The following is a 23,586-nucleotide window of genomic DNA, read 5'->3' on the forward strand; positions in this document are numbered from 1 at the left end:
CCATTGCTTAAGATTTGCGGCTGTCAGATGCAACCTCGCCATGTCCTGTCTGATGTATGGAGCCAATAAGCGTTTACCTTCAGCTCTGTTGAGCAGTGGTTTGCTCTGTGTGTGTGAGTGCTGGTCGTTTGGCCCCAATAAACACTGAGCATTATTGGACAACTCCACAGTTCCTCTCATCTGTCATCACAGCTTTCTCAGATACACAAGGGCTTGTAGAGGGGAACAGGTGTGGAAGGAGGAGCGTGTATGTGTGTGAGAGAGAGAGAGGTGACCAGGGAAGTGTTATGTGTATAATTAATGACCTCATCCTGCTCTTCCTGCTGTCCAAGAAGGAGACTAAGAGGGGGCGATAGACAAAGAGCAAAGATAGCAAATCAAGAGAAAGAAAATGACAAGAACGAGAAAGGGGAGGACAGCAGGGGACAAAGAGATTGAAGGAGGGAAGCATATGTTAAAGGCTGCACTTGATTAATAATGAGTTTTGTCAGTGACCGAGTGGCCATCCCATTACCACTGCTGTCTACTGGAGGGGCAATCACATAGGATTCACCCCCCCATGCTCCCTTCCCAATAAATCCTCCCCCCCTCTTCCCCCAGTCCTTCATTTTTAATGCGCCCCATCTTCAGCTCTTTGCTGCTTCCCTTCACTGTCGTAGCTTCAGCAGCTCCTCTGTTCCCATGGTGATAATGGGCGCTGAGTGTAAATAAGTGGTAAATACCAAGGGACAGGACCTTGGCTTGAAGGGAAACCTGGGACTGATCAAGCTCTGCCTATCACAGCACATCTTTTTTCTGACTGCCTGCTGTGGCGGTGAGGAGGTGTAGCAAGGACAAAGGCATGAGAAAGGAGGTGGCAGGTGACTGGTCTGTCTAGCAGGGGACTCCAGTGGAGGCTATATCCCCACGGGGTCAGTCTGCCCCCCCTCTGTCAGCCCACTCCCTCTCTGGAGCTTTCTTTCATACCATCAATTTTAGACATGTGGCTTAAATGTTTGAGTTGAAAACATGCAGAGCAGTAGCTGACCATCAGTGTAAACCATCCAGACACAAACTGCACAGCCGTGAGTCTACATTTTACATTCACAATGATGAGAGGGATGGCCTGGAGTAATGTCAGGAGGTGGAGATGATCTCCTCAAATTACGTCTCTCTTTACATGAACCCCAAGGGCTCTCCTCCTCCTTCTCCTCCTCCTCCTCCTCTTCCTCTGCATGTTAACAAAGACAATCTGCCTGAGTCATTTGGCCAGCGTTCTGCATTGGTTTGCGTGTGCACCTGTCAGAGGTGTGGGGCCCATCTGTACAGTAACAAGCAGCTTAGTCCCATGCCTGCAGCAAGAGATGGAGCTGGCACAGTCTGGCTTGGGTTACCGCACTCCTGGGAGAACGCATGCATGAGTGTTGTGGGTTATCGAATGAGTAGATCATGTTGGCTCATTAGAAGAACAAGGAAATGCAAGTATATGTGTGTGTGTGTATGTGTGTGTGTAGAACGGTGTGTACAGGTGCATCTCATTTGTACTTTGCATTTATTTGTGCACATACTTTGGTTTGCATGCCTGAGGGATCATAATGATTCATTGTCTATAAAGAAGTAGAGTTGTGTAGTTACGAGGGGCTGAGAGGTTTACGAGGGTTATAAGCACAGCTGCATCCTGCATGTAGACAAATGAGTCTTCCGCAAAGGTCTGAGGAATGAAAACTGTTAGGCTGGAGTGTGAGAAATACAGAAAAACTTACATTAGTTTATGGGTTTCCAGTAGTTAGCCTCAGTGACAAAATGATCAGTTGATTAATCAATTATTCAATCAAGGGTAAATTAATCAACAATTTTTACTACACTTTTGACATTTGCTTAAACATGCATTCACTGGTTACAGCTTCTCAAATGTGAGGATGTGCTGTTCTTCTTGTTTTATTTAATTGTAAATAGAATGTCTGAGTTTTGGATTGTTGTTTGAACAAAGCAAGCATTTGATGATGTCATCTTGGACTGTGGGAAACTGTAATGGATATTTGAAACTATTTTCTAAAATTTTATAGGCTAAATGATTAATCAATTAATTGGAAAAATAATCAACAGATTAATTAAAATTGAAAAATCCTAGTTAACGTAGGACATAGAATAGCAGCTTTGGAGCATACTTTTTGTAAATAATGCACCCCTAAATCTGAGTGCAAACAACCATTCATATCTATAGTAAATAATCAACATATAGGAAAGTGATCCATTAAAAATTCTCTGTCCACAAAGCACAGACACACACACAAACACACACACACACACATAAACACATTAAAATGTGTTAACCCGTGTTTCCCCTTTTTCCTAGTATCCCAATATTTCCCCCTGGGAGTACGATCATGTATAACCCATTTCCCTTCATGATCTGGCCTGTAAAGATTAAATATGTAGACGTATCATCAAACATTTAACGCTCACGCTGCTACAAATCAGATTCCTAATCGTGGGTGGACTTTGGGGATGGGGACTCACGTGTATGTCTTGATCCTAAGTTGATGTGAGTGCGCTGTTTGCACGCTAGAGTAATTCATAAAAGTTGTGCAGACTTGCAGGCAGACAGCCATGCCTGCTTACCAGAGTGTTAATTGTTAAATCAGTGTTAGGGAAACAATGTTTTCTTATCCACTTAACAGTGTTGGTGGGTACTTGTGCGTCTATCTGTGTCTATTTCTGTGCATGGTGTAGGCTGGGAAGCCTCCTTGGCACTAGGTAAAGTGGGCTAAGTTTACTGGGGCAGAAAATGCTGGAGCGTGACTCAATCCAGCGCCTTCATGCAACCAGCCTCTAAAATATGCCTCTGTCGCATTCTGTCTGCTCAGTGCCTCTCAGACACACACTCACTCTGTGGTGAGAGGCCTGTATGTAGGACAGGAAAGAAAGAAGCAAAGGCTTCGACCAAGTTAGAAAAGATGGAAGGTGTATTTGTTTTATGAATGCCTTTTGATCCTGCATATCTGATGTTCTATTCATTTTCTACTCAGATATTTCAAAGAAGGTTTGCTATGGTTAGTCTGAGTATGAATGGGCCTGACTGAAATCCAAGGTGACTTTCACTGCAGCAAGAATGACTTAAGATAGTAAAGTGCACCTGCCTCTCCCTTCACAGGCCTTTCTAGAAATCACCCACACACACTTCCATGCACACACAGACACACACACACACACACACACACACACACACACACACACACACGCCTGCACCCTGAGAGACACACAAGTAACACAGAGACATTCACTGTAATGTGGAATGACAGATTTGGGGTGCGGAGTGACACAGCAAAATTCAGATTACTAACAGTGCTGCAGAGAATGACTTAGCAGAATCCCTTTCATCTGCACTTTCTGCCCTTCATCACTCGAGGTTCACAAAAAAAGACATGAATGATAAACAGGAAAAGACTGTCAGCAAAAAGATAAAAATACTGAAAGAAAGAAGCAGACCTACATTATATGAAGATATATTAATAATAGTAATGCTAATAATAATCATGCAGAGTGGTAGGCATAGAAAATGCAACAGAAGGATATAAACTTACAGTATGTCAATAAAACCATTTTAGGTCATTTGGCCAGACATGTGAGCAGATGTGCTGTGTGTTGCATTCTCTGCAGACTTGCAGACTTTAACACATACTTGTCCAGTGTATAAAACTGGCAGTAAACCCTTTAGACAGTTAGCTGCAAACAGGTGCTTAAGAGGCTTTATCAACATGTCTGGAATAGATACTATTTTTGAGTGTGTGCGCAGAAACTTCAAACCACTTGGAAGGTTGCCCAGAGTTTGATTAGCACATATCCCTATTTTCCATGCCAGGTGGACATCAAGATCAGTTGGGCTCACACAGACACACGCTTTGTACTCTTGCTGAAGTTTGAATTAAAGACCAAAACTGTCCACAGAGCTTTTATTATGAATCAAAATCAGAGAGACTTGTCAAGGCCAGTTTTGTGATGCACAGTTTGAGTTGCTGCAGTATCCACCACTCTGGTGTTCTTGCTGCTTACTGGATTACTGGAACAGTCAACTTCCACGAGGAACCCGGTGGTGGAGAAAGATGGACATACTCCTCAGATTTAGACTGCTTCAGTGCGTTTCATCTTAAGGTACTGTAAGATGTAGTGAAGTTGATTTTTAGCTAACACTAGTTGATGTACCAAGTCTGTGGTTTGGTAGTTTTAATGTAAATCATTTTTGAATAATTATTTGTTGAATTCTCTCCCATTTCATTCTGCTTTTATGTGTATCTATACATTTATTTAATAGCTATTGTGTATTCATGTCGGCATTATAATGATCATGAGGCAGTGTTCACAGGGGATCCTTGTAAATTCCACCTTTATATATAAAATTTAAATAAATGTGTGCAGAAACAGTAACTTGGCTGTTCAGACTCCCAAATCACACACTAATATGTTTGTGTGTGTGCATTTCTAAGTTCATGTGACTGTACGTTGTATGTGTGTGATGGAACATAATGTATCGTTTACTTCTGTATCTTATGCAAAGAGGTGAGGTGATATTCAGCTCTCTCTGAGATGGCTGTTGTAAACATTGCACCAACGATTCATTCCACTACCTTCACTTGCCATTACACACACACTCACATATACTGAATTATTAGCAGAAATCTAGGTTTTAACCCTAGCCGTGTCAAGGAGTCACACTGGGACATGCTGTCCTGTGTCGCCTCTCTGTCAGGGGCTAAGCTCCTCACTAATGATGAATGCTTGTCTAGTTAGGCTACCTGCCGCTCTTGACACTCTTCACTGCATTCAGTCTCCACGTGCCACCTGCTTCACATGTCTTAGTGGCCATATACTGTCCATCTTCACCATGCTGGAGGGTATTTATAATGCATGAGCGGCATGCAGATGAGAATTAGAGGGATATTTATAGTTATTAATGGTGGGGTGTTACATTCTCACAGCAGGCAGCATTAGGAGCGACTTCAGGAAGACAGGATAGCCTCCTGAGGGCAACAAAGGACTGATGGATCTGGGCACTCTGTTTTTAACACCCAGTGATAGTGTATTATGGTGTCTGTGTGAATGTGTGCATGCAAGTGTGTGTGTGTGTGTGTGTGTGTGTGTGTGTGTGCACATATTCACGGCTGTGCATTAGACTCAGTCACATCCCAGTGCTCCTAACCACAGAGTTGATGTGAGGACTGATGAGTGGCTGATCCTGTCGACCAAAAGAGGTCAGAGGGCAAAGATCATTGGCACTCTGGGTCTGTATGGCTTAGGAAAAGGGCAGGAGGAGGACAGGAGCGAGAAATAAGATTGAGAGGGAGAGTGTCTCTGAGACACAGTGGGGCTAAGAGAGAGAAATTAAGCAAGAAGAGAGAGGAGAGAAGTAGCATGTGGAAAAAGGTTAAATGTGAAATATGGAACCAAAAGAGTGAAGGGGTTTGATTTGGAGAGAGAGGAGGAAGTGTGACCATCAATTTAGAGGGTTCATCAAAATACACTGATTCAATGAGAGCAATGTATTCCTATGTTAAAAACGGCTCACTAAATTATCCGGCTTGTACCCATCAATCACTGCATTTTGCATGGTTTCTATTGGTTCTCTGCAGGAACTGGTTAAAACAGCTAGCATTTTCCTGAAAACTCTAAACCTGCTTTCTTTGCTTTGTACTGTATATGCATTTATGTTTCTAATGGGGTATTTACAAGCGCGCAAGTGCATGAAACACTTTTACACAAAGTAGTGCATCCTTTTATCACAAATAATAATTTAATCCAAAGTTAAAGGGTGATCCAGCAGTTGTACTTCAATAAAGGTGCCAGACTCACAGGAGACAGATTAACAAAAGAATGGTCAAAATCGAAGCAACAGATGCCAAGATATCCTGACTTTTAGTCCCAAGTATCGGTCAAGGTCCAAAAACACTGGATCCTACATTTCCCATAATGCAACCCTTCCAGACTGTTAAATGCCTCATCTTCCAAACTACATGCCCCCAGTTTGTAAGACAGGTGGCTCCCTTCTTACAACTCGTTACTTTATACAGTCATATCCTGTTTGTTGGTACAGCCCAGCTACACTCACTTTCCCCATTACCCCCCACAGTCTGACTCAGTCTGTGACAGTCTCATTGTTTGTTTCTTTCTGTAAGTCTGGTTAACTGAGAGAAGACGGGGGGTACATTCCACCAGAAAAACAAAAACAACCCCTCTCCATGGAGCGTCCCACCAACATCCTTCGTCCCCCGTGCTTCCCTTCTTTTCTTCTACTTTCCTTCCTCCCTCACTGAATCATTGCCCATCTGCAATGCACCCTTATCTTCCCTTCTGCCCCTCTCCTTCCCAATCAGCCCTCTACCCCACCCTTGCCCTGTCCTCTGCAAACCCCCACCCACCCCTCCCCGTCACTGTTACATAAGCTTCCAGTGATAGATCCAGGCCATATTGCTGTTGTTTTCCCCCTTTGTGTCTGTTGGAGTCTCAGCATCCAGGACAGCCCTTAATGAGGCCCCTACAAAGGCCCATTGATGAGAGGCCCAGTGTGAGAGAGGATGACCCCAGCCAAGAGCACCCAGAACTGGGCATCAGCTGCCCTAGGCTCTTCCTCCACACAAAGACATCCACTGTGGACAGAGACCTGAAAGGGCAGAGAGAAAAAGAGGGAGAGAGAGAGAGAGAGAGAGAGAGAGAGAGAGAGAGAGAAGGGGGGGGGGAGATATCCTGTTCAAACAACTGAGAGAATGTGAGAAAGATATCAGAATATGAAACAGATGTATGACTTCATCTCATAGTAGTTGCTTCTCTGACTATTAGCTCCCCATCAAGCCTTATGCTTCCTCCTCCTCCTCTCTTCCTCCTCTGTGCATCCAGAGAACAGTGACACCCACCCACTGCCCTCTGTCTGCCAGGGAGTTGTCAGTGTCTTTATCTCACCCATGGATCATAACTCAGATCTGAAAAGGGGACTACAAGGTTCTGGTCTGTCACAAATCCTCAGCAGTAGCCATAGGTTGCTCAAAGGAGCGATCGAAGCACTTTGAGGAGACCCCACACTATTTTTGGAAATGTTTGGAGCACTTATCGGAATCCAGACAGTTTTTCGGAGCCAAGTTTAGTGGAGATAGACGTTTGTTTATCAGTTTTGGACTACAACTTGTCGTTTGGGAAGCCGTCTTGGATGAAAAATGACAGGAGAATGTGGACAAATTATGCTCAACTGTTAGAAGCTTATATGGCGCAAACATTTGGAGAATTGGGATGTTATATGACTGACGTGGCTTAACTACTTCCTTTAAGTCATCTGTCAGTATGCCATGATTACACCAAATAACAGAGAGGAAGAAAAAAGGCTGTAGAGCAAGAGGGCCTTGATTTAGAGTCTAAATCTCTATTATCTTCGGTTGTGTTTTTGGATCAGCTGAACGATGACTCTTGCAGCACGACTCGAGGACTTAGAGGTGACCCTGGAGCATATGCTTATGGATGTCTTTGTAAGTTTGCCCACTCTATCTTTTGTTCAATTTTGTTTTTAATTACAGTCTGTCATAAACTGCACTTAACTGAATGCATTTATTTTAGTCGTTCGTCACCATTCCTCTCTCTCTCTGTGTGCTTCATATGGGTGACCTCTCCAGTGCATAATTGCAGTTTGAGACCAGAGGCCAACATATGTTCACGTCTCTTTCCAGATGCTCTCTCATTAATAGGGACAAAAAAAAACCCAACAACATGCTGATTCATCTTCAAACTCTCTGCACAGGGAGATTTAGGGAAAAAACTGGCTGACCAGCAATCTAACCTGGACTGCATAGCCTATACATGACTCAACACAGGGTTAGCCCACTGATTTAATTCTTTGGGAATGTTAACTCAGCATGTAAGGAGCTTTCATCCAACCAACCAACTCCAATGTAGTTAAATCTAGGTAGTGGGCTTATTTGTGCTTTCTGTGGTCTGCAGCCTTCATATTTATCTGCAGATAGCCATAAATCTTTTGATTAGGAATGAATGAAATCTCCAAGTGAAGGAAGTGAGGATTGAGAATGAGGAAATGAGGGATGAAAGCGGAATGGGAACGAGAAGGAAAGTCTGATGGATGTGATAGTCAGGTTTCTATTGCCTGTGACGCTTGGTTAGAGGTAGATTACTCAGGCCCCTGTGATTTACAAAGCATTCGGGCTGTGGGAATGAAAAACTGCTCTGCATCCCTCACACACACACAGATGCATAAACGTGCACTCACACACATTTAGATACAGTAACATGCAGGCACATGCAGTCTACCCGTGCAGACACACACACATTGTAAATACGACATTAGAACCCCTAGTTGCTTTGATCTGCCGGTTGCTGTAATGAGTTTGGTCGTTAAGCCGCTGTTTCCCTTTAACATTGTTTACAGGCACAGGCATCTGTTGGAGGGAACAGTAATCTGTCCTTTCCTGAGATATACTGTGCTTCCAATGAACACTAGCAGCCCTCATTCCACTACTGCAGGGCATCGATGTCACTGATATATGCAGAGATTTGATGCTTGAATCCATCAACCTCTTTTGGAGATTTGGCCATTTTCATATATCCAATAGATGATTTATGACTGAAGCAATAAAGAATAGTGTTTATGGCCAGAACAGGATTTGGAGTATTCATACATTACGTGTGGGATGGAAAAATGGGAGGAAAATGCTTCCTTTCTCTACATTTCCTCTCAGCATCCTAATTAGGCTGCTTATTTATTTATTTCTCTAATTGCTGGAAGAGGCTGGAAAACAGAGAGTTATCTGGCCACTTTACATACTTAAATGAGAAATATTCAAATCGCCTGCACCCTTTCCAGGCTGGTTGCTTCCTGAGCGAGCATATGGCAATGCATGCATACATCCAAATGCACATGTACACACACACAGACACACACACACACACAAATGTTACGACATGCAGACGTGAGCTAAGAAGAGGCCTGTTTCAGTGAACCATCAAATAAAGGCAGGGTGAATTAAATGGTTTTATGTGAAGGCTTACCAGCAGCAGACGTGTGTCATGGATCAGGCATCTTATATTTTTGAAAACATTTTGTCAGTGTTCCAAAACAGCAGTCTAACAGTAATATACTGTATATATTGAACTTAAGTGTAGAGTGTGAGTTCAGTGACTGTAACTGGGTCAGCATACATGTAAGTGTTTCTGTATAGTAATAATAATCATCACCTTTAAAAACAGAGCTTACAAAGTGCTTTGACAGACAAAGAAAGCAAAGCAGGATACCCAGAAGGCAGTATGTGTGAATTAACCCAGCAGTGAGCAGAGACAGGGGTCGTTTGAGGAATATTAAGGGTCATTAGAATAATGAAAGTGCTTCTCCATCCTCCAGTAGAGAAGGACCTCCAGAGTCCTATCTGTGCTGCTCATTGGTTTGAAGCAGGAGCTGAGTGCAATATTCAAGGGTGCACAGCTATTTTCATTAGCACAGCATATGAATGATTCAGGAAAGCTGAGAGGATCCGACACAACCTCTTTTACTACAAGAAAAGGAGGTCACTATTTTGTTGCCTTGATTGCTTGCAGGAAGCTGGAGTCGAAGCGGAGTCATTTGTAGACTTGTAGACTAGATTTTTCATGTCAAGATTTAAAGCACATGACTGCACACGACATAGTTACAAAATCATGCCTACCAGCGTACAATCTGGAAATCTAGTAAGAAAACCCATCAGCACTGTTAAAATCAGCTCATATTTTCAAGGAACACTGTGTTGCCATTGTCACAAAAGCAAGGAAATTTAAAATATGAAATACGACTGTGACTCGTGTTGCAAAGAAAAATTCATAGCTGCAAGCATGTAGGCCTGCTTTGTGTCAGCACATTTGATATACAGTAATCAGTTAATGACCACTTCAAACCTCCACACGGGTATCAAAATCAAACTTCACAGTATGATACTATACGGCCAACTAAAGCAGGGCACAGAGTATACTGTGCAGAGCGATGTACTACCTATAAGTTAAAGGTACTCATCATATACAGATGAGGACAATAATTTCTTGGTACAATTAGGACATCAAATGCGAGGGTCATCAACAAACTAGCCTATAACAACACATATGTACATGCATGAGCATTGTAAATACCAACAAAGAGTCCAGGCTGGGATCCAGTCCAGATCCAGATTTTACGCATGATCCATGATGATGAAGATACAGAAAAATAAAAATGCAACACATTGTCAATAGTTTTGAGACCCCCCAAAATTTCCCAAATCGTGTTTTCAGGGGAGTTCATGTCTTATTTATAGGAGCCAAGCTCCCCCTGACTCCCCTAAAGTTTGCAGCAAGATGACATATGTGCCACAGAGGTCTCATTCACATAGCAACAGACTTAGCAACACTGCCACATGCACAGTGACAAGACCCTTTGACATGAATAATATAACAAGATCTGTATTTGCTGATTGGATTTTTTATTTTTCTGGCTGCTGTAAAATGTCCGTTCATGGCGTCATATCAGCTCCTGCCAAAGCTGCTGTGTATTGTGTTGCTGGTCCGCTGAGCTGTGTGAGCTGCAAGGGGAGGACAGAGTGAGAGAGAGAGAAAGAGAGAGAGAGAGAGAGAGAGAGAGAGAGAGAGAGAGAGAGAGAGAGAGAGAGAGAGATGGCAGCTCCTCCTCCTCCTCCTGCCTCACAGTCTCGCACAAAGGCTGACAGTTACGTCAGGAAATGAAGCGTTGTGATTAAAAATGCATTCAATCCTTGTGTAGTTTAATTGAATCTCCTCCTCGTGCACCCCCTCCCAGTCCTCTCCAACAACATCCTCATCCCTTCTGGGATGCAGGCCTGGAACTAAACATCCCTTCTCTCACTCTTCATCTTCGTTTTTCTCCTCCACCCCCCTCGCCTCCTCCTGACATAGGAAGGTCTCAGCTGGTCTGGATTGTTTCCATCACAGCTGTACTGCTCTGCTCTTTTCAGCACTGTCTCCTCTCTTTCCAGCAGCCATAAAGCACTAGTTCATATCTTTGGGAGAGCTGGTCTGCCACAAAGGGCCTGCGGTCTCTGAGAGCATTTAGTCTGCCAGGAACACAAACACTGTGACGTACTGATACCAAGAGCGTGTACTCTCTCCGCTCTGCAATTGTATCACAGCATTGTATACTATGTGTGTCTATGTGCATGTGCATAACCTTTTCTCCTGTACTGTTGTCTTTTGACTGTGCTACTGTAGATGCGTTGTTTCAGATAGAGGCTATTGACTGGATGTATTATGTGTGACCATTCTGTTATGTAATGGGTGTGTCCTCTGCCCAGGGACAAAATTGTTCAATTATAGAAAGCTGACCTCCTTCTTTCTCTCTCCCTCACTCTCTAGCTCTCTCTCTCTCTCTCAACTCTCCCCCTCTACATGTTTCTTTCTCGTGCTTTGTCTCTCTTTCCACCAAATAGTTGTCATCCTGTCTACATTAATCTGATAGTGGCATTGGTATGAGGCTGGAGTCACAGTGTAGAGTCCTCCCAGGACCAAGGTATAACTTTTGAGAAATTTTAAAGCCTTTTCTTTGCAACCTTACCCTGCTTGTCCTTTAACAATTCATTTTGTTTGGCATTTTCTCCTTTAGTTGATAGCAGACAGCATAAAGGCAAACAGAAAAAAAGGGACAGAGGCAAGGCAAGGCAAGTTTATTTGAATAGCACCTTTCAACAACAATGCAACCCAAAGTGCTTTACATAAGAGGGGGGTATGACATGCAACAAAGGCCAGAATCTAACTGCAGACGTTATGGTTATGTGGTATGCGCTTTAACCATTCAGCTGTCAGGACGCCCCAGCTGTGTATTCTATGTTTTTTCTTATTGTCAACAAATCCAATAAAAAGACCAAAACCAACATTGCGTTAGTCTGTCTATTAATACTCCCTACTCTGTCTGTGGCATTCAGCCCCAAGCCCATTCATTCCTACTGAAGACCTAAATCTTTAAAACGGATCACAAATATATAGTTTCTTTTTTTCATTTGAGTAAGTTATTTCCTAAAACAGCCGGGCAAGGTGTGCTAGTGTATATTTACAGCACCAGGATGGTGTATGTGATATCAACTCAAAATATGTTCATTGTAATGAAGGAACATGTCACCCAGTGCAATGGTGTGGCTCACTTGTTTTGGTCTATGGCACAGAAGAATAAGCTATATCCTGAAGTGGCTACACAGACAATACTTGTTAGTAAGATCAATTCATTGTTAGTCTTGGTCTTTTCATGGGATTCGTTGAAGGAAAAATAGAGAATAGAGTAACACTTTCTGTTATTGTTCAAAGTTCTGGGAAAACTTTAGTTCCCCCCATAGTATGAATGAAATTTGAATAATATAGTCAGATTTAGCAATCCGATGTGTCACATTTTCTTGCCTCATTAGTCTTCACTCTGACTGTAGAATCGCCTAAATACATAGAGAAAAGACAATTATCATAAACCTGATCCAATTTTTATGTGCACATCCATAAACTAATCAGCCATTATCATTCAGCCTTCAATTTCTTTCGTATGCATGGTCCAGATTCTGATGTCAACTGGCCCAGCACACGCAAAGGCTTTCCAGTAGACTTAGGTGAATAATTCAGAAGCCTTAGTATTCACTGGAGCAAATTGCACATCTAGCGCCCCATTCAAGTCTGCCGCTGCCCTCATAATACACTACTGATTGGCCCATTGGAATGATATATTCTAATTCTGTTAAGGCATAGATGACTGTAGGCTATAATGGCAGTGTATGAGTCTGAATGTGGACTGCACTTTTTTCAAGGCAATGTCTACGCACTTTGTCAGGGTTATAAACAGAGTACATTCAAAGATGGAGGTGATTTTTCAGTCTGTCTACATTCCTTTGGTGCCACCGGCTGAAAGTTTAATCATATTGAAAGACACACAAGCAGATATACAGTACGTGCACACACCCACACATACACCTCATACTCACCTCACAGAGGGGTTGAGCAGATGTTGTGCCGAGCGACACAGTTTGACCAGGACAACCTGTCCCTGTGTTCCACCAAATCTCTCCAAAATATAAACATGTCCTAGTTTTCACAATGACTCACAGAAATGTCCCCGTTTTCTAAAAAATCCCACAGGCTATCTGTTACCTTCTGAGCATGTAAAAGTGTTTCCCAGGCCTTCTTACACAGACACCGCTGAGGGGATGATAATTGAAGTGGATGCTCCCCTGTGGAGAAGTCATTATGATTGGTTCTGGCCTGATGAAGGGTGGGAAGCCCCGCTTTCTGCTCATCTCACTCTCATGAGATAGAGAAAGACAACACTAGCATGCGCTTAGAAGCATAGGCAGAAGCACACAGTGAGAAATGAATTGAATTAAGCTATCAGGGTGGTATTGTTTAGCTATATAACTGTTTATCTGTGTTTTCTGTGCAATGGCGCTGTAACTCAACCCTTTGTAATTTGTGGAGTCTCAAAACATAAACATTCAACCCCCTCCCTCGCTGCCCCGGATGGGGAGAGAGTCCAGCTAGGGGGCATTTCCATAAACACACCCGCCCACACACACACACAGACACACAGACAAACACAGTCAGGAGCAGGGCCATTGGGATGAGTCAGACAGCCGTGGGCAGAGACTGGCTGGGTTATCAGGGTAAATTAATGCATAACAATGCCAGGATTCTACAATTGCGAACCATTGCTTCTTATTATTACAATTACGAACAAAGACTAAGCAGGCAGACACACACACACAAATACGCAGTAGACATAAAACCCAGACAATCCAGGCGCTTTGTTTGCACCTCCTTCATCAGCATCACTTTTAACCAGATATCGATCTTCTCTCATTCTTTTCTTCTTTTCTTTCTCTTTTTTGTCTCTTTCTCTCGTTCTCTGCAGATTTTTTGGAAATGTATTATAGCTGTTAGTTCATTTTGAAGACAGCTGGTGTGAACTGATCCAGTACAGTTAGGCATGTCAAAATCTAACAGCTTTATGCCTGATTTTTGTATTTTTATGGGTAATTGTGTATGCAGTTATGTGTTTTACATTTTTATTACCAAGTGCAAATCCCTTGCCTTTATTTTTGTGCTCTTGTTGACTGAAATGGGTCATTGTGCATCTAGTCTGAGGCATCAAGAATAGTGACACGTTGTTTTTTTTACTTCCTTTCAAGACAAGAGCTTATTACCTCACTGGATTTGAGGCAGTGGCATCTCAAAAGAAAAAAAAAAAACAAAGAGCTGTGGAGGAGAACAAACAAACACAAACCATACTTAAACTGTTCAATTAGGAGACTGTATTGTCATCTCCCTGTCAAGGTGTCATATGAGATCCCTATGAAAGCAGCAAGGGTTTTGTCTCCCCCGAATCAGCAGTGGCAGTAAATCTCTGTCATCGTGATCTGAATAAACATCAAACACACACACATCACACAGAGTACCAGTGAAAGTGCAAAGAGAAATGAATCGTATCTTTTGGGTCCCTTTTCTCCAGTATGTCATCTGCAAGACCTGGATGTTTGCACACTAAGTTTATAAATAGCCCTCTGATATTTCTCATGTAGGCCACAGTCATTCACACTGATGCGGGCCAGGGTATTGAATAAATAATGCTTAGTGGGGATTACCACTGCAGATGATTCTCCTGTATGTTTGGCGTGCAGCTTTAGCACAATGTGTGTGTTTTTTGTGTGTCTCTATGTGTCTAAGTGTGACATATACAAGCACATCATGTCACTTAAACTGTCCGGGGTCCTCACTTAAAGAAATGATATGGGGAATGGAAAAAGGCGTGATTGGTTGCTCATTTTGATTAGTGGCTTTAATCTGATTTTGTACCCTGTGACCCAGCATCAGATCACCTTATAACTGTGATAACCAAGCTAAATCTTTCTGGTTATAATCCAGTGCTGCTGGCTTACAACAGCTACCTAGCCCATACAAGACCTTTGCTGTTACATGTGTGAACCTACTGTACATGTGTGTGTGTGTGCAGACCAAACATCTGTGTATGCCTGCATGTGTGTGTGCATGTGTGTTGATCCACTTAAGTTAATCAGCTGACAGTTCAGTATTGATGTGCAGAGAGGCAAACAGAGCTCAACGGTGAGTGATGATGAGAATATGACAGTAAGTCACTAGGTGCAGCTGTAACTCATGATTCCAATAGCTTTAATGGACATGTAAAGACCACCGTGGTGGATGCAGAGGACTGACTCAGCTCTCTGTGGCTGCAGCCATCATAATAAAAGATCTCTGGAGCCTTGCAGCAAAATGCTCACTACTGTCACAGCTTTGTGAAAAAAAATTCAGGCCAATTTCCACACTTTTGTGCATGCAGACGATGAACCAAGTGATAGGATGATCAATATCAGCATGCATGAGAAGTTTGTGTGCTTGACTGCAAGGATGCATGTTTTTTTTTGTGTGTGTGTGTGTGTGTGTGTGTGTGTGTGTGTGTGTGTGTGTGTGTGTGTATTCCCCCGTTGTGTCCTAGTCCAGACAGTGCAGGGAGAGAAAGCTGGATGGGGGATTTCAAAGATAATCTCCCTACCAGATGGCAAAACATCCCATATTCCTTTTGAGGTTCCCCACGTGATCCCCTGTAAGGGCTGAGTGTGTGTGTGTGTGTGTGTGTGTGTGTGTGTGTGTGTGTGTGTGTGTGTGTGGATGGATGGTGGGCATATATATATGTGCTCACACACTATTATTATTGGATCACGTGACACGAGCGCGTATGCTAATAACAGCCATAACGTCACATTAATCCAGTGACCTGGTTAAGCCCCCAACTGAAGGAAGTGAGTGTGGGAGGCAGGGAGGGGGAGCTGCCAGAGCTGGAGAAGAGAGCTGGAGAAGAGAGAGGAGAGACAAAGCGCACTCCCTCTCCCTCTCACACACTCATTCACCTCGTGAGCGGCAGAGTGGAGCGTAGCTGAGAGGAGCAGAATGGGAAGTGTTTTAACACAGAGGGAAATAGAAGCAGAGAGAGGCACATAGGACTGTGGGGCTGCTATACAAACATCACACACTCCTTTTCTCATACACACCCACGCGCAAGCTCGCGTGAACCCCAGCTGCCAGGCTGGACGGGACGGCGAGGACACCCACCTCACACACTCACACACATGCTCACACACCCACGGACACACACACTCTGGAGCGTACTATGGTGGTCCAGGGAGCAGTGACGCCCGGGAGAACCCGCCGGCTGATGCTTAAACTGCCGGTGGGGACTCTACGGAGGAACAGTGGAGAAAGGGTAAGACACAAGCTTCCCTCAGTTCCTCTTTCTCACTTTCTCATTCTTCTCTGACTTTGCCTCTCCCTCTCTCTGAGACAGTGTCTTGGTGTGCTGTTGTGTGTGTAAGTGGGATTTAAAAAGGTTCTTGGCTAATCCAGGGGACGGTAATAGATTTGAGTTGGTTGAAGGCAAGTCACGAGCAAAGCTTTTAATCTCTCCAGTGGACAATACTTCTCTGTGTTTCTCCTCCTGTCAGTCTGAGTCTGTCAATCTTTCCAGCGCTTAGTCTGTCTCTGTCACTGCTAATGTATTCCACTGCGGTCCTCGGTTTTCAAGGTTACAGGGAAGTCTCACTGTGGGAGAGCTGTCTTTGAGTGCAGCTTGTTTGCCTGCTACTGTCAATGCAATTGAACTGACTTGAGACATGAGTTAGCTTCCTTTTATCAAGCAAAGCCACACGTAGCCTTGCCTTCAGCGTGATTTAAAGTGCTGGATCCTGTCCCACCAAATTTTTCACACAGTGGAAATCAGTGTTTCTGCCAGGCATCACAAGCTTCAGTGTTTATGTGTATGTGTAAATCTGGTGGGTGTGGGCTGAAGCAGAAGATAATAGTTTCCAGCGCAGCTTAGACGTGGAATGCGTGTTGCAAAGTTAACCTTTTATGTAAGTTGTAAGGACAGGCTGTAACCTGCTAGGTGATTCACCTCTTTTGCTCTTTTGCTCTTTCTGCGAAGTTGTTTACACCTCGAGAAAGCTGCATATGTGTGTAAAGAAAGTAGCACGCAAGTTTGCAGCTGTGAGTGTGCATGTGCGTGTGTGTGACTCCCCATTGCATTCATTCTGTGATGCTTGTCAGCACTCTTTAATGTTGTAAATACACTGGTATTATGTGAATCAGATTTAGTAGAGTGTGTGTGCAGCAAGCTGGGCTTGCAGCTCATCCAAACTGCTTTCCCAAAATTATGAGGTGCTTATAGGATCATACTGAATTTAATTTCTAAAATCTCAGTCTTCCCACTTGATGTAATGTGACTTTAGTTTCATTAACACGCCTCTTTGAGTGAATGTGACTTCTAAATGCCACAAGCTCTTCTGAGAATTGCTGGCCTCTTTGTAGTTCTCTCTTTGACTGAACATGAACACAGAGGATACAGTAATACACACACTGTACCCACGCTATCATAAATTACACAGTGTGGTCTCTCTATATTGGATGAAAACTGCTTTCACTTTAATAAGCCCAGATATACATATTCCCACCTTGCTTCAACACCAAAATAACTAATTTAACCTTCCCATCTCCTTACACAGAAACACATAAAACACAACCTGGTCCCTTTGCCAAAGTCAAGTTGCACTGAAGTAAGCGACTCGAGAGGTCTCAGACAATATAAGTTAGAATTTGTTCTGATGCTATCAGGTCTTGTTATGAGCCTGCTCTTAGGTCATGACAAAAGGAGGGAAGGGCACCCAGATGTACTGGGAAGAACAAACAGTTATGTTTATTTACAGTAATTGCAACAGAAAACATTAACTAAATGTATGAAATGGGCAATCAGTAGATCAGTAGTGTTAGCGAGTGGATGTGTGAGTGCAGTGTTGTATGGTGTAAGATACAGATAAGTACAACTAAACCAAACCAAACAAAAGAAACCATGTGGTGCAAGGGTGAGAGCCAGCGATGGAGTGAGACAGGACAAGAAAGGGGATGGCTGATCCTAAATGCATTCTGGAAGGACTGGCCAGGTGCACCCATTTGCACTAATACAGTCTGCCTACCAGGACCTGAAGGGAGACACAAAACACAAGCAAGCAGCCCAGGGCAAGACAAACCCACAGGCCGTGGCAGAGCCAGAGGGTTGTCACAGTCTGACTATCCAAAGACTTCAGATTGTGTGTCATTAATTCTGCAGTGGCTGATTAACTGTGATCTAATCTGGCTGGCTGTCATAATACTGCTTGATTGGAGGAAACTGAATATTCACTGTCCTTTTGAGAGAAGTAATTGCTACTGGTTGATTGGCTGGTGCCTGTACACATACGTGCACACACACACACACAGTCACTCGGATCACCTTAATTAATGGAGAAAAGCTGATTTTCTCACACAAGAACGGAGGGAGGTCTCTCTCTCTCCTGATTGCATTCCCTTTTTCTGTCTCCCATTCTTCTTGCAGCCAGTTGTGTGCCGACAGACTGAAGGGGGATTACTTGTTGTGATTTACATACACTCATTCGCATTATTGTACATTTGTGCTAGAAAAATGACTGGATGTTTATCAGTTTCCTGTGTAAGGTAGTGAATGCATCAGATTTTCAAAATAGTCATCTAGAGAAGAGTGTACAATAAATTGACAGATGTTTTTTAAAAGAGAATTTAAATCATCAGACTATCAGACTGATTCCTCTTCTCAGTGATGGCAGGTGAACAAAGCTCAGTGATCTGCTGGTTTCTACCCTAGTCTCTATAAAGGTTGACTGTCTGTTGGGTTATAACTTAACCTTCCCAGGTCTTTACTGAGGCACTGAAACACTTTCACTTCTATACACAGCTGCAGCTTTGTCCTGCTTTGACTTGTCATGTTAGATAACTCATTGCATTATCATCCAATCTCTGCCTTATGCAACTCTATGAGCTCCATAGTTACTCCTATATGCAGTGGCGGCTGATGGAAAACTTTCTAGGTAGGGCTGTGCCACATCCAATCAATTTCAGCAAACATCCCAGTATGATTTAATGCAAAAAAGTGAATATATCAAAAAGGAATTACTACTTTGCAGTTAAATATTGAACAATTATTTTATTCCAACATAAAGCACTAAGTAACGCCTTGACAAACACATCAGAACATCTTATTTTGGTCATCCACACAGGCAAATTCAGTATAATATAAAACATGTTATAGAAAATATTTATTTATTGAAATGCCCCTATGGAACTTGTTTTTTGGGGAGAAACCAATAAGGAGGTAATGATCAGGATAAGTAAACATGAAGTGCAATTAGTGGTGTTAAGTTGCTATTCAAACACTTTAATGGACATAAGCTTGGGAGTCAAGCGCTCTGAGGTGTAGGGATAGTAAACTCCAGCAAACTTCTGCTTCAAAACTCTCTCACAAGTGAATTAAACTGAATTATACTCAAACATAAATTGTGGATATAAACCAGTTAACAGAAGAAATACCCAAAATAACAACATAAACAATATTGTAAATATCAGTTAACCTCTAACACATGGAATAGTTTGAGATTTGCTTTAAAATGTGAATGCACATCACACAAAAACACACACTGGGGCTGAGCATGAACAAATGTACACTACCAGTCAAAGTTTCAGTACATCTGCTTGATACCTGGTTATTCATTGTCCATTTGAAGCGTTGTAGATGGTGTCGGCGGTTGGTAATGAACTCGAAAAACCGCTGTTGGATGTTACCGTTGGCGTCAATGTAGTTTAGCACAAGCACCAGCTGGCAGTGGGTGGAAATGTCAGTTGTCTCGTCAGCTTGAATGCCGATAAAATCAGCACCCTACTTCCTCCAGAATGTAATCCTTTAGCACTGACAGAATGCAGTCCAACAGCTCGTTTTGTACCGTCCAGCTGCGTAGTGATGTTCACTCTGCCTAATATGGCTAACGTTAGCTTGACAGAATTATCCCTGTGTGTCCTGGTGTTCTCATGTTTCCTTACTTTCTCAGACAGGTGCTTCTTATCCCTCACTCCCATAACTTTCCATGCTGGATCTGTCCCCGTAAAAAAGCAAGTACAGAAAGCAAAATAAACCATTAGCATGACTTCATCCAGCTAGCCAGGCTTTTCAGATTTAGATTTGAGGACGCTCATTGGCAAAATTTTATGTCATACGTTGATCTTTGGCTAAACTGCTACTCAGACCCGCCTCCTGTGGGCGATTTCTCCATCACCCCAGAGCTGCTGAGACATGCAGACAAGAGGAGGGGACATGCAGGAAAAGCATATGTGTTGTGTAGATGATTTTCTGTCATATTTTACACATGTTACTGAGTGCACTCCATATTCCAAACACACAAATATAGACAATTTGTTTAATTTATTATTATTATTGTTATTAGTAATAGGTTTTTTTGTGGCTCAAGGGCTGAGGTAGGGTGCCACCCTAGCGCCCTCTATTGGCCACTGGGAGTAACACCATAGAGAAAACAAATTGACAAAATCTGTATCTGTAAGCAGCTGACTGAGCAGAGTGGAATGATGAAGTGGAAATGTTTATTGCTGCAAACTTAGATCCAGTTAAAAGCACACTAGTTTTTCATATCCTTCAGCATTTCCCATTGAACATGCAGTGGATAGTGGGTGCACATCACGACTGACTAAACACTTTTCTCCAAAACCATTAGCATTCGTAACTTGTTTGAAAGATATCTTAAAAATGGAACCTCCAGACTGCTTTTCAGCTTATGGATTGCAGAGTGAAAAAGACGAACCATCTTCTCATCTGTGTCCTGTCACTTTATCTAATGCAGATGAATGGTCTCACGTCTATGTCAGTAGTTTCTGATGGATGTGGGTTTCTATCACAGTTAATTGAGTAATATCTACAGGGAAAACATAGACATCTTTGTTCATGGTCAACAGCTATGACACATCTGAACAAAACATGCCTCGTTAACCACAGAACAATAGTAGAGGAGGGAAACTTGATTACTCCCCCTTTTCTCTATGAATTACTTTCTTTTTTATACCTCATTTTCTCCTTCTACTCCTCGTTATCGTGGCTCAAAATTCCTGTCTTCATATCAAGACTTGTCATGTTTCTTTTCCCCTCATCCCCCCTTTCTCTTGCATACCTTTCATTACAACAGTTTTGAGAAAGTTAAAGTGGCAACACATGAAAGATCAGCATGGACAAAATGGGATAGAAGGTATATAGGTATTATAGATAGTTCTAGCAAAACACTAGGTGTTTACAGTATAATATGATGATGATAAATTGCACAGTTGGTGTTGACAGTTTAAAACAGCTTCCTTTAGTGGATGTTGTCTGTTTAGATTACCTCGGTGAGCAGTCTGAATTAAGATTAGCCACCCGCCTTTGTTATCCTGCTATCACATTAAGCTGCTCAGCTCTTTTCTGTGAAATTAAGAACAAAAACAACAAACAAACAATGGGAAAAAAGGGTGCAAGAAAAAGCGAAACATGCGTGTGTGTGTTTATGTGTGTGTGTGTGCGTGTGTATGTGTGTTGTGGGGGGGTGGGGGTGGGGGGTGTCAAAACAGACAAAAAACATTTCAGATTTTAGGAGGTTGAATCGCTCTCCAAGGAAACATGTTGTTGTCAGGGGCACCGCAGGGGAGAGAGGGTTTAAAGGTGGGAGGGGTGGATCACTGTCGGGAGAAGGAGAAGTTCACACAGACACACATACTGACTTAGACACATACACATGTTCCAAACACACATTCATGAGCGGAATAGGAATGCAAACAGTCAGTAGCATGACTGTAATTTACCACTATAGGCCTGAAAGCTAGAAGCAGCCAGGCAAGCGTTGAGGCAAGAATACTAATTGATCCTTGTTACCTTTAAACATCTTGTCTGCACCAATCACAGAGAAGGTCAGCGCTGGACTCAGGCATTCTGTGGGTCAGGCTGATACTCAGCTTCTGTCACATCAGGCTGATCTAATTGTCCCGACATTAGAGTCAGGATTCATTTAAGCAGCTGCAAAGTTGATGTGGAAACCAAAGGAACAACATTCAAAATAAGTTTAATTTTCTTTTATCATCCCTCTGTTAGCAAATATCAGTTTTGAGCTTTGAGTTTTTGCCTCCACAGCTCTGCTCTACCTTGCTACAGTATTGATTCCCAGGGATATCAACCTGCCCCCCCCCCCCCTACTGTAGGTGAGAGAGCTGTGGTCAGTCAGTCCAATTAAAGAGACAAAGAGAAAGAAAGAAAGAGGTGGGAATAACTGAAGGCCCTCTCTTGCACCACACCCTGTTCGGCATGAAAGGGGACCCCCCTTTTCTCCCCAAGGCAGCTCAGAAGGAAGAATGTTTTTGAGCAGGGGAGGAAAAGGGGGGGGGGGGCACAGGGGAGACTCCCACCCTCCTCTCCACCCTGTCTCTTTCATCACTCTCTGCTATGATTTTTTTTTCTGTCTTTTATTCCACGTCCAAAATCAACCCGCAGACCTATAGACACACGGCACAGCTGCGTACAAGTTCAAAGTAAATCTGCACAGAGCATGATCAAACAATGAAGAGATGATCGTCTATTAACTGTGAGTGAAGGCTGAAGGCAGTGAGCTGCTGATAATGTGTTTTCTCTATGGAGACAGTTCGCTAGCAGGGTAGCTATGGTGAGAGTGGACTCCTCTGTCCTCTGCCAAAACATCCCCAGTGGATGAATGGGTGTGTGTGTGTGTGTGTGTGTGTGTGTGTATGTTTGTGTGTTCCCATCCTCTGCCACCTTCATGCAGAGCTCAGAATGATTTCTTCATTATCTCTGCTTCTCTATTCTCAGAAATGACTGCATGGAATCCTTTTAAGAAACAGAGAGACAGAGCAGAGAAAGAGGAAAAAAGACGAGTGTGGGTTGATGAGAAAGAGTCTGTTAAATTCCATCTCCCCCAAAACAGGATGTGGAGACCCCGAAATGTTCCTTAAATATCCCAGTACAATCTGTGCCCTTTGTTAGACAGAGATAACACGACTCAATGAGAACGGAGGCACTGCCTGTGACTCACTCATATGAAGGGGTTTATTCATAGTTTGTGTGTGTGCGTGTGTTGTATGAGTTTGTGTGTGAATCCTGCCATGACAGAATAAGAGGAACAGAAAGGAGAGTTAGACAGAAAGAAAGAATATGTGTTGTAAAATTTAAAAAAATGGTAAAGACTTTCTTGAAGATTTTGAAGCTAGTAGGTGTGTGTGTGTGCGGGCATGTGTGTGTGTGTGTGGCCATGTGTGCATGAGTGACAAAGAGAGACAGTTAGAAAGGGTTAGAAAAAGAGAAAGAGCGGGTGAGAGAGGTGCAGTCTCTTGTTTTCCCGTGGGTGTACTGCAGTAACATAGTAATCCTCATTAATATTTATCTGCCAGGCAAAGTGGAGAGAATGATTAGCTTGACAGTGTGTGTTAGCGTGTGCGTGCGTGTGCATGTTTTCTTGAGTGAACACCCCTTTCTGCATGTGTGTATAGCATATTACAGCATACAACACATGAACTAGGTCAGATTCTATACATAAGAGACTAACAACTCCCGATACTTCAAAGGTTTTGTCTCATCGTGGGGGCCTTTCATTGCACGCACAGTAAACAGTATTTTCATTTTAATTGTTCCAAGCATACGCATGAACAGGGAAACCAACGTTCATGGCA

At 42.9% G+C, this 23,586-nt stretch overlaps 1 protein-coding gene across 4 annotated transcripts in view; it reads left to right on the top strand.

Moving 5' to 3' along the window:
- Positions 1-23,586, top strand: part of frmd4a (FERM domain containing 4A) — a 104,817-nt gene that overhangs the window by 28,242 nt on the left and 52,989 nt on the right. The window contains exon 1 of one of the 4 annotated variants that reach the window (XM_044194813.1): positions 15,811-16,243. The exons of 2 other annotated variants lie outside the window; for them this stretch is intronic. In XM_044194813.1, coding sequence (XP_044050748.1) covers positions 16,151-16,243 — 93 coding nt within the window. In that variant the 5' untranslated portion in view covers positions 15,811-16,150. Of the gene's footprint in view, positions 1-15,810; positions 16,244-23,586 lie in introns of those variants that run through there. One more of the 4 variants, XM_044194812.1, reaches the window with a different exon arrangement.

This window comes from Siniperca chuatsi, linkage group LG4 (genome assembly GCF_020085105.1).
Source record: "Siniperca chuatsi isolate FFG_IHB_CAS linkage group LG4, ASM2008510v1, whole genome shotgun sequence".
Taxonomy (NCBI): Eukaryota; Metazoa; Chordata; class Actinopteri; order Centrarchiformes; family Sinipercidae; genus Siniperca; species Siniperca chuatsi.